At 44.5% G+C, this 12,029-nt stretch overlaps 1 protein-coding gene across 1 annotated transcript; it reads right to left on the bottom strand.

Annotated features, from left to right (window-relative positions):
* Window positions 1–1,289: 1,289 nt before the first annotated feature.
* Window positions 1,290–6,009, bottom strand: LOC145127295 (uncharacterized). The gene is made up of 5 exons (XM_079062515.1): window positions 4,670–6,009; window positions 3,882–4,174; window positions 2,609–2,833; window positions 2,064–2,443; window positions 1,290–1,763 (listed from the first exon to the last, which is right to left on the bottom strand). The coding sequence occupies exons 1-5, from the start codon at window positions 6,007–6,009 to the stop codon at window positions 1,290–1,292; spliced, it is 2,712 nt and encodes a 903-aa protein (XP_078918641.1).
* Between the last annotated feature and the right edge of the window lie 6,020 nt (window positions 6,010–12,029).

Here is a 12,029-nt window from a genome sequence, read left to right as displayed (position 1 = left end):
AGAGAGGAGGTTCGCTTCAGATAGCGAAAGATGTTTTTCACGGCTTGTAAATGAGGTTCGCGTGGGTTGTCTTGAAATCTTGCACAGTAACAGACTGAAAACATGATGTCAGGTCTACTGGCTGTAAGATACAACAGAGAACCAATCATTTGTCGATAGAGTGTCATATCAGCTGCTGGTTTCTCCAATGAGGGTGTAAGCTTAGTTCCAAAGGCCATAGGCACTTTCACTTTGGAGTCTCCCATCATCCCAAATTTAGCTAATAAAGTCTTGGTGTATGCCTCCTGATTAATAAAAATCCTTCGGGTCCCTGTCTAATGTTCAATCCAAGAATAAAGTTAATTGGACCCATTGAGCTCATCTCAAATTTAGTTTCCATCAACTTTCTGAATTCAGCTGTTAAGCTAGGATTCGTGGAGCCAAAGATGATGTCATCAACATAAATTTGGACAATCATAAGGTGGTTACCTTCTCGCTTACGAAAGAAGGTTGGGTCAACCGAACCTTGTTTGAATTTAGACATTTTTAAGAAACGAGTGAGAGTTTCATACCATGCTCTGGGAGCCTGTTTGAGGCCATATACAGCTTTGTCAAGGATATAACAATGATCTGGATACTTTTCGTTCACAAAGCCTGGCGGTTGCTCAACATATACGGTTTCTTCAAGTTCACCGTTGAGGAAGGCACATTTGACGTGCATTTGATAGACTTCAAAGTTCTTGTGAGCTGCATATGCAAGAAAGATGCGAACAGACTCTAATCTTGCAACTGGATCGAAGGTCTCTTCATAATCGATTCCCTCTTCCTGACAATATCCTTTAACCACCAGCCTCGCTTTGTTACGAATGACTTTCCCTTCCTTGTCCATCTTGTTCCTGAAAACCCATTTGAGACCGACAACCGAAGCATCTTGTGGAGTTGGAATAAGACGCCATACTTTGTTTCTTTCAAACTCATTTAATTCATCTTGCATGGCTTGAACCCAGTCTGAATGATCAAGTGCTGAGTTAACAGTCTTCGGTTCCACTTTGGAAACAAAGGATTTGAACATGCAAAACTCGACTTTAGAAAAGAGTGCAGCCTGTTTTGCTTTGATTTGAGAACGAGCTAACACTTTTTCTGAGGATTCCCCGATAATTTGACTTTGAGGGTGATCTTTGGTCCATTTGATAAGTGGTGGAAATTTTGGATCATAGATAGGATCTAATTCGGCATTTTTTTTCTTCCTCTAGCTCAGACAGAATATCATCATCACCGACATTGGTGTTCTCCCCCTCGAAGAATGACTCCTATTCAGGACCAGTATTGGTATCCTCTTCTTTGGTTGGAATTTCAGTAGAGCTTGAAGAATGTGGCGATGAGTTCTCCCCCTGGAACGAAGAACCTTGATCGTGATGAGGAGATGGACCCTCCCCCTCGACATTAGGACGGTCACATGAAGGTTCGCTTACTTCTGGCCTTTCGGTTTCTTCGGATTGATCATCAGCCATCTTTTGAGCAGCGTCGTCGACAACTTGTTTTAGATTATCAACTTTGATGTCTTTTGCATTTGATTCAGAGTTGATCGCCTTTTGAGGCTCATCCAACAGAAGCATGAATTGGTTGAAAAGATTCGAGATAGAGATAGTGACTTGACCATTCTTTGGAAAGATCTCTTGCGATGCACCTTCTGTTGATTTTATCTTCTTAACATAACTATCGTCAAAGGTGACATAGTATGTTTCTTCAATTTTCTTTGAGCGGTTATTGTGAACTCTATACGCCTTAGAGTTCAGGGAGTATCTTAAGAAAATTCCTTCATCTGCCTTAGCATCGAACTTGTTTCGATTCTCTTTGGAGTTGAAAATGAAACATCTTGAACCGAACACATGAAAGAATTTCACATTTGGTTTTCGATTATTCAAGATCTCATAAGGGGTAATGGAGAACCGCTTATTCAAATATGGTCTATTTTGAGTATACCATGCAGCAGCAATTGCATCAGCCCAGAAATACAAAGGTAAGGACGCGAAGCACAGCATAGTTCGAGCTGCTTCACACAGAGATCGGTTTCGCCTTTCAACAATGTCATTCTGCTGTGGAGTGTAAGGGGCTGAGAAATTATGAGTTGTCCCCTTTTCAACAAGAAAGTCTTCAAAATCTTTGTTCTTGAATTCCAAGCCATTGTCGCTCCTTACATTACGAACTACCTTTCTCAGTTGCGTCTCTATCTGTTTAATAAAGAGCTTAAGCTTTGGAGTGGCTTCAAACTTTTGCTTGAGGAAGAATACCCATGTAAATCTTGAAAAATCGTCCACAATTACCAGAATGTATTTGTTCCCCCCAATGCTTTCAATGGACGATGGACCACACAGGTCAATATGCAGTAGCTCCAATGGTTCTATCACCTTGGTATTGATAATAGAAGGATAACTCTGCCTACTCTGCTTTCCCATTTCACATGCTGCACAAAGATGTTCTTTATCAAATTTTAGAACTGGAAGACCTCGAACATGATCACCCAAGACCAACTTGTTGATATCCTTGAAATTCAGATGAGATAATCTTCTATGCCATAACCAGCTTTCATCAGAGTGAGCCTCTGTAAGTAAGCACACTGCTGGTTTACCTCGAATTGGGTTGAGGTTCAAAGGATACATTTCCCCCTTTCGCTTTGACTTCAGCAGAACGTTGTTTGTTTTCTTTTCGACAATCTCTGAGCCTTCATCGTCAAATGATACTTTCAATCCAGTGCCAACCACCAGCTGTGATACACTGATAAGATTGTGTTGGAGTCCTTCAACATAAGCCACTTTCCTTATACAGAACTCGCCATTAGTGATCATTCCATAGCCTTTGATAGTATCAAATGAGTTGTTGTCGTACTTTACAATGCCACCATCCTTGAGAGAATGAAAGTCCCTCAGTTCTTCCTTCCTTCATGTCATGTGACACGAGCAGCCACTGTCAATGTACCATTCTTCGTCAAACTGCTCGTCACGAATAACCTGCAAAACATTAAGCAGATTTAGGAACCCAAAGTTTCTTGGGTCCTTGTGAGCCTTTTACAGGACAGGGAATAGTGAGAGAAATATCAACCATGTATGTGCGTTTAACTAAAGTTGTTTCATCTTTTCTTTTTATGGTGAAAACTTTAACTTTGGTTGATTTATTGGAATTAGTGGTATTGATGTCAGCATTCTTTTGAATCTCTTTTGGAAGATTGTTATCTTCAGGAAAGAGTTTTCCTTTTCCCTTTAAATCATTTGAAGGAAGAAAATTTGAATGGTAAGAGTTGGATTCAGAAGTGACTTTGGATCCCCTATGTTTCTGATTGGAGTTGTATCGATGGGGACCGAAACCGCTATTTCGGTTGCTATTGGGTGAAGGATCGAAACATTTCTTTCGGTTGTTGATGGGTGAAGGACCGAAACCGTTCTTTTGGTTGTTGATGGGTGAAGGACCGAAACTGTTCTTTCGGTTGTTATTGGATGGGGGACCGAAACTCTCCTTTCGGTTCCTTTCGGTTGAGGGACCGAAACCACCCTTTCGGCTCCTATCGGTAGAAGGACCGAAACCACCCTTTCGGCTCCTAGATTCCTCTTGCGATTTGTGCTTTCTTTCTGTCCTTATAAAGTGAGGATTTTGAAATTTCCAAAATTGTTTTCTTTCTGAGAGATTCTTCTTGTATCTCAGATTTCTTTGATGCTTTCTTTCAGATACCTGTTTTGGATTTCTGTGAATATTGGCCTTTCCTTTTGAAGTGTGAGCACAGCATTCACTTTTTGTTGATGATGTCTCACTAGAGGTTTACACAGGTTCGCTCAATGGTGTTTTGGATCCACTTGTGCTCGGCACATCATATCTTGTTGGCTCATTTAGTGGTTCGGGTATATATATACCTTTCACTCTCCACGAAGTTTTCTGAGATAGACCCTTCGTCTCATCAGCGTTGTCTATTGGGGCCGACCAGAAAAACTCGTCACATCCGCCAGCATTGTCTTTGTCTACCATAGCTGTTAACTCTGCAGTTTGTTGTGGAGTGACTCCCGGTACTGTGTAGACTTGATTTGGAGTGGTTTGTACCTTTTGGTACACAACTGCTTTAACTTTGAGAACTTTGGTTTTGTCGGTAGATGAGCGAGCGAACTCAATAGAGTTTTCAGAAATAAGGTTTTTGCGTGACTTAGGTTCGCTTTTGACAAATTCAGAACAGTCCACCAAATCCTCTACAGAGATTTCACTCAGATCATCATCCTCATTAAGTTCAGATGCATTTTCAACATCAATTTTATTTTTAGAACTTAATTTGGCATTCAAAGAGTCAAATTTTTGTACAGTTTCGGTTCTCAATTTCAATCTATCATTTTCGTCTAATAGATTTCTGAGCTTGTCCTTGTGGTCTTTGGACTTTATGTAAGATTCAATTTTGTCCAGACCTATTTTATATGCTGGAGAAACTTCGTCAGAAGATACAACGCTTTCACAGTTGTAGGCTTCAACATCGATTTCGTCCTCCTTTAATTCAAGGAAGGGCAAAATCATGCGATGTATCTTCTTTCCTATTTCACAATCAAGATGCAACTGAGTGATATTAAAAGAGAGTCTTTTAGCAATTAAACAAAACACATTTCACTGTTTAAGAAGTTTAAGATTGTCTCTTTGCAAATAAATTAATTTATCCTTAGACCTAATCAACTCCTTCTCCTTTTGCTCGATCCACATCCTCCTTTCCTCACTCTTTGATGAAATCCTGCTGATTTCATCAGTTAGGTTAGAATTTGTGACACGGGTTTGGGTGAGACTGCTACATATGCTCGAGAATTTAGATTTTAAGTTATTTAATTCCTTTTCATAATTAGTAACAGGTATTTTTAGAGAAGCAAGAATATTTTGTACCTTTTTGATCAACTCATCACATTCGTTGATCTGAGTACTGACAGGTTTGGCGGCGAAACACCTGTCCTCTCGCTCCCTTTCGTCTTCAACTCCCCCGTCGGTTGTGTATCCCCTCATTTGAGACACACCTTCGGTTACCACAAAGCACCTTCCTGTTGAACATTCTTCTTTTGCCAACATAGCCTTCCCATGAGTGGGCTTTAGGACTTCATCATCCTTGCAATCTGAGGACCAAACTTCCACACCACCAAATTCGTCACAGTTGTTTGTATCTTGCACAATTAAAGCATTCATGGTGGAATTGTTAGCAACAGACTTTCTTTTCTTGATTTCCTCCAATCTTCTCAGGAGGCTCGCTTCCTCATCTTCTTCATTTGTCTTCTCTTCTTTCTTTCTCAACATGCAGTCTTTTGCAAAATGATTCTTGCCTCCACAGTAATGGCAATTGAATCCTGAGTCTCCTCCAACTTTCGCTTCCTTCTTTGACTCTTCAGATTTTGACACCATCTTCGGTTCCTCCTTGATCTTTTCGGCACTGTAACTACCCTGCCAGTTTCGGTTCCTGTTGGCTGGGAATTTCTTCTTAATGAATTTTCTGGGGTTAGAAACCATCATGGCATATTCATCACCAGTTAGATCATAATCGGCAAGATCCAATTCCTCTTCTTCTTCAACCGAACTCTTTCCTTTAGAGACAAGAGCTAAAGAACCCAGACTGGAAACCACATTCGTTTCCTTAGACAGTGCACTCTCATGGGATTTCAAAATACCCACAAGTTTTGCCAGAGAATATGACTTGAACTGTTCATGAGCTTTAACTATTGATACAACAGCCATCCATTCGGGTCTGAGGCCATTCATGAAAGTAACTTTTTGTTCGATAACTTTCCTTTCGATCCCATGCTTTATCATTTTACTTAAAAGATGATTGAAGCGATCAAAAGTTTGAATAAGTTTCTCTACAGGCTTCTGCTTAAAGTCACCAAATTCAGACAGCAATAGAGTTTGGATTGAATGTTCCAAATCTTTGTCAGTGGAATACAATTCTTTTAATCTATCCCAGATATCTTTAGCTGTAGCACAAGAACTTACCAAACGGAACGTATCCGACTGCAGCGCAAACCTTATCATCGTCAGGGCTTTGATGTTGCATTGAAACTTTTCCTTCTCATCCCGAGGAGTATCTTTGACATCGTTGACAAGCTGATTGTACTCTTTCTGAGTTTTGACAATCTTAGAGGTGCTTGAGTGAGCGAATGGGCCTGTAGTAATCGCTTCCCAGATCAGGTATCCATTATCCTCCGATCCAATCACGTAATCTTCAAAGTGATGCGTCCAAACTTCATATTCTTGTGTATATAAGATTGGTATCCTTTTCGTAGAACCAATGCTATTGGAGATGTTGATCAGATTGATTTGTTAATCATACATGGACATTGTACTGACTTAAGATCGATAACCTGTAAAAGATCAGACTTGTAATATATTGTTAGGGTTAGATCAACAATTAATGAGATACGTCAATCTAGAGTGACGGCTCAATTAATATTAATCAATGCGGAATATAAAACCCTAAAAACTTCTTCGACAGAAGAGATGTGTATGAATTACACAGTCTCCCGCTCTGATACCAATTGATGAGAATTGAACTCTAGATCGATTAGATCTTTCACAGGAATGATTATGGAAATCAAACAAGTCAAAAGCAGTAAAAGAATGAACACAAAACAGAATCAAATGTATGCTTATGATTCAAAACAAAGTCACGCCTCAGCAGAGCTCAATGAAGAACTTCTGCTATAGAGGTGAGCTAGGGTTACAAAACTCAGAGAAGATAAACAATAAAAGCGATAACTTCTAAGACCGCATGCATGCAGCTTATATACTAAACCCTAGTACAAAAACATGCACGGTTGGACAGGCCCAATACCGGCAATCAAAACTGGGCTAAGGACCGAGCCCATGACGCAATCTATTAATCTCAACACAGATCCAAGCTTCTAGGACATGCTTTTCACGTAAAGTTGCAAACTTTACGTGCATGCATGACTAACAAGGCTCTTAATGCCAAATCTAAGCTCTTAATGGGGTTTCATGCACAAGGAGGGCCTCAACCACGACCAAAACAGGAAATTTATGATTCTAAAACTTGAGAAGGGTCTAGATCTGAAGTTACAACTTCAGATCTAGCCCATAGCTCACCAATGTGACTCCCAAAAATCCATAAAACCCTATAACTCAACCACAAAGAGATCTAGAAGAAAAGGGGAGTAAAGATTGCAACTTGATACCTCCAAAAGATGCTAGATGAGGTAAGTTCTGATTCCCACACCTTCCTTGCCTCAACTCCTTTGCCCTTCAAGCTCTTCCCTCCAAGCCCATCTTCTTTCCAAGGTCTAACACACACCACAAGGAGTACCACACGAATTAGGGTTTCACTAAGCTCTCAAATACTGTAAGGAGGCAAAAGGAGGCTGAGGCTTCCTTAAATAGGGTGCAAAACCCCGAGATTTAGGGTTTCCTCTGCCAGCTCTTACTCGTATAGTCCCTCCCTGGACTCGGCGAGTAGGTCACTTAACACGCGATCTCACCCCTCTGCTACTCAACGAGTAGGGCAACCAACTCGTCGAGTAGGACTTAAAACCAAATAACCTTTTATTTAAATCCATACCTGAGAATCGAGGCGTTACATTTTTCCCCCACTTGAAGTAGACTTCGCCCTCGAAGTCCTTTGAAATAAACAATGTCGGGTAATGCTCGCGCATCTCCGCCTCCGGCTCCCATGTCCACTCGGATCCCCTCCGGTGTTCCCACTGCAGCTTCACCAAAGGTATTTCCTTGTTCCGAAGAATCTTCTTCTTCCTTTCCAAAATGGCCACCGGCCTCTCCACATAATTCAGGCGCTCATCGACCTGAATGTCGTCCAATGATACTACTGCCTCATGATCCGTAATGTACTTTCGCAACTACGAAACATGGAACGTGCTGTGGATCCGGCTAAGCTCCTCCGGGAGCTCGAGCCTATAAGCCACCTTGCCAACCCTGGCAATGATCCTGAATGGCCCAATATAACGGGGACCCAATTTTCCCCTATTCCTGAAGCGAATCACACTCTTCCAAGGTGAGACTTTCAGAAGTACCATGTCACCCACCTGAAATTCCAACTCAGATCGGCGTCTGTCGGCATAACTCTTCTGCCGACTCTAAGCGGTCCGCAAACGTTGTCTAATCTGCTGTATCTTTTCGGTAGTTTGCATAACTACCTTTGTCCGCCCCATCACCATGTGCCCAATCTCACCCCAGTAGACTAGGGTTCTACACTTCCACCCATGCAACAGCTCGAAAAGCGGGGCGCCAATACTAGAATGATAGCTGTTGTTGTAGGCAAACTCTGCCAGCGGTAGGTGGGAATCCCAACTCCCACCAAAGTCAATGACGTACGCCCTCAACATATCCTCGAGGGTCTGGATGGTCCGCTCACTCTGAACATCGGTCTGCGGATGGAATGTTGTACTAAAGTGCAGTCACGTACCTAGTTCCTCATGGAACTTTTGCCAAAAACGGGAAGTAAACCTGACATCCCGATCGGAAATGATAGAAACTGGAACCCCATGGCGAGAGACAATCTCGCTGACATACATGTCGGCCAATTTCTCAGCCGACGAACTTTCCCGTATGGCCGAGAAATGGGCACTCTTGGTCAACCGATCCACGATGACTCATATAGCATCAAACCCCTTCGCCGTTCTCGGCAACTTCATAATAAAATCCATCGTGATTTGCTCCCATTTCCACATGGGAATTTCCAGAGGCTGCAGCTTATCATGCGGCCTCTGATGCTTGGCCTTGACCATTCTACAGGTCAGGCACCTCTCAACATACCCAACGATTTATCGCTTCATTCCGGGCCACCAATAACTCAAACTCAAATCACGATACATCTTGGAGGACCCCGGATGAATAGAAAAGTGAGACTTATGAGCCTCCTCCATCACTGTCTGCCGAACTCCTCCGGACACTGGAACCCAAATCCGACCGTACCGGGTCAACAACCCGCGACTATCCTGAACAAACCGGGCACTCTCGCCCTTAAATCTCTCCAACTTCCAGTTCTCCGGTCTCATACCCTCAATCTGAGCATCCCTAATCAAACTCACAAGCGGGGAATCCACCGATATCCTCATACACCTTGTTGGGGTAAAAGACCTAGCTGACTTGCGGCTCAAAGCATCCGCAACCACATTCGCTTTACCAGGATGGTAAAGGATCTCACAATCGTAGTCCTTAACCACATCCAGCCACCTGCGCTGCCTCATGTTCAGGTTTGGCTGATCCATGATGTGTCTCAAACTCTTGTGATCTGTATATATAGTGGAACGGACACCGTACAGATAATGCCTCCAAATCTTGAGAGTGAAAACCACCGCTCCCAACTCAAGATCGTGCGTAGGGTATCTCGTCTCATGTGGCTTCAGCTGCCGCGATGAATAAGCTATCACCCATCCGCTCTGCATGAGGACTGCCCTCAAACCCGAGATGGATGCATCACAATATACTACAAAATCCTCGACTCCCTCGGGGAGTGTCAACACCGGCGCCTCACATAAACACTGTCGGAGGGTCTCAAACGCCCTCTGCTGCTCAAGGCCCCACCAGAAATCCACCCCTTCCTCGTAAGACGAGTGAGGGGTACTGCAATCTTGGAGAAATCTCGAATAAATCTCCGGTAGTACCCTGCCAAACCCAAGAAACTCCTGAAGTCTGAGGGAGATTTCGGAGTCTCCCACTGCATAACCGCCTCCACCTTGGCCGTATCGACTAAAATCCCCTCCTGATTAATGAGATGTTTGAGGAACTGGACCTCTCGTAACCAAAACTCACACTTCGAGAGCGTGGCATACAGCCGCTCTCCCCACAGAACCTCCAGCAGCTCCATGAGATGCTCCTCATGCTGCTCTCGGGTCTTGGAGTATACCAAGATATCGTCTATAAACACAATGACCGAGCGATCGAGCATCGGTCTGCAGACTCGATTCATCAAATCCATAAATACTGTCGGAGCATTGGTGAGACCAAACGGCATCACCACGAACTCGTAATGACCATAACGAGTCCAAAACACAGTCTTCTCCACGTCTTCCTCCCTCACCCTGACCTGGTGATATCCGGATCTCAAATCGATCTTGGAAAACCAAGATGCACCCTGCAGCTGATCGAATAGATCATCTAACCTCGGGAGTGGATAACGGTTCTTCACCGTTAACTTATTTAACTCCCTATAGTCAATGCACATACTGTGCGAACTGTCCTTCTTCCTGACGAAAAGGATCGGTGCTCCCCAGGGTGAACTACTCGGAAGAATAAATTTCTTACCCAGCAGCTCCTGCAGCTGAGATGAAAACTCCTGCATCTCAGGCGGTGCCAAACGGTATGGTGCCCTAGCGATAGGGGCCGCACCCGACACTAGGTCAATCCAGAACTCAATCTGCCTCTCCGGAGGCACTGCGGGTAACTCCTCCGGAAACACGTCAGCAAACTCTCTAACTACTGGGACCTCCGAAACCGAGGGCTGATCCCTAACCCGCGTATCCACCACGTACGCTAAATAACCGGTGCACCCATGCTGAATATACTGTCGAGCCCTGGCCGCCGAACAAAACCATGATCCCATCCTGGTGCCCTCGCCATATACCACCAGTTCTCCCCCACTTGGGATTCGAACAACCACTCGCTTTCCTTCACAGTCGATCATGGCGCCAAATCGACTGAGCCAATCCATCCCTACGATCACACACACTTCCCCCATGGGAATAGGAATCAAATCTATCGGAAAGGACACCCCGAAGATCTCCAACTCACATCCCCGGCAGATCGAAGAAGCAGAGACCCCGTGCTCGTTGGCGATCGAAACCCGCAACGGACACTTAAGCTCATCTACCGGTACACTAAACCCTTTACTGAAAGTCTAAGATACAAACGACCGACTCGCCCCCGAGTCGAATAAAACCAAAGCAGGCAAATAGTTTACCAAAAACGCACCTAAACATAGGTACAACCAATAAGCATACACAGATAAAATACTGAAACAAAAATAGAAACATACCAGCAACCACATCCGGTGCTGCCTTGGCCTCCTCGGCCGTGAGCTGGAAAGCGCGACCCTGAGCCTTTGGAAACTCCACCTTGACTGGCCTCCCATCCCCAATCCTCACTGCAGCTGGTGCGGATCCCTGTGCCGGCTTGGCGGCGACTTGTGGACAGTTGGTCTTCACATGACCAACCTGATGACAATGATAACAAATCCTCATATCTGCTGGAGGGGCGGACTGATGACAGTCCCTGGCATAATGCCCCTCCTTTCCACATTTGTGGCACCCACCTCCTGCTCGACAAACCCCAGAATGACCCTAGCCACACTTTCCACACGTGCGCCTCTGATGACTCCCAACCCGAGTATCAGCGGTCTTAGACTGCTTAGGCGCCGGCTGAGACTGTGCTAGTGCCTGACGTTGCTCCCTCAGCTGCAGCTCAAACTCCAACTCACGCCGCCTCGCGGCTTCCTGAAGATCCAAGAGGGTATCACAACGCTGTGTAGACACGAATTGACGAATATCAGTCTTGAGCATACTTAGATAACGAGTTATCTGAGACTGCTCTGAAACAAACTCCAGGCAAAACATCACCCTCTCCGTGAACATATGGGTAATCTCCTTCATAGACTCCCCATCCTGCCTCAAAGTCAAGAACTCCTGAGCAACCCGCTCCCGCTCAACACGTGGAACGTAGCGGGTGCGGAACATATCCTAGAACTGCTCCCAAGTAATAGCAGCTCGCTAATCATCAGTATACGACCCTGTCGTCAGTCTCCGCCAGTTCTTTACCCCGAGCTTTAGCAGGTTCAGGGCACACCTGACCTTCTGGTTAGCCGGGCACGAGCACGTGAAGATACAACCCTCCACGTCATAGAACCACCTCATAGACCTAATCGCCTCCTGTGTACCATCAAACGTAGGGGGCTTCGTGTTATCGAAGTCCCGGTACTGGAAAGCCTTGTCAGCTCCTCCTCCAACCCCTTCCGTGGTTACAGCCCAAGTGGCTGCAGCGACCGCTGTCTCAGCTAGAGCTGCATATCGCTCATCAAAATACTCGAC

The sequence above is a fragment of the Lactuca virosa genome, chromosome 7 (assembly GCF_052849685.1).
Source record: "Lactuca virosa cultivar CGN04683 chromosome 7, Lactuca_virosa_CGN04683_v6, whole genome shotgun sequence".
Taxonomy (NCBI): Eukaryota; Viridiplantae; Streptophyta; class Magnoliopsida; order Asterales; family Asteraceae; genus Lactuca; species Lactuca virosa.
The sequence above is the reverse complement of the archived record's forward strand: the minus strand, read 5'-3'. Positions and strand labels throughout refer to the sequence as shown.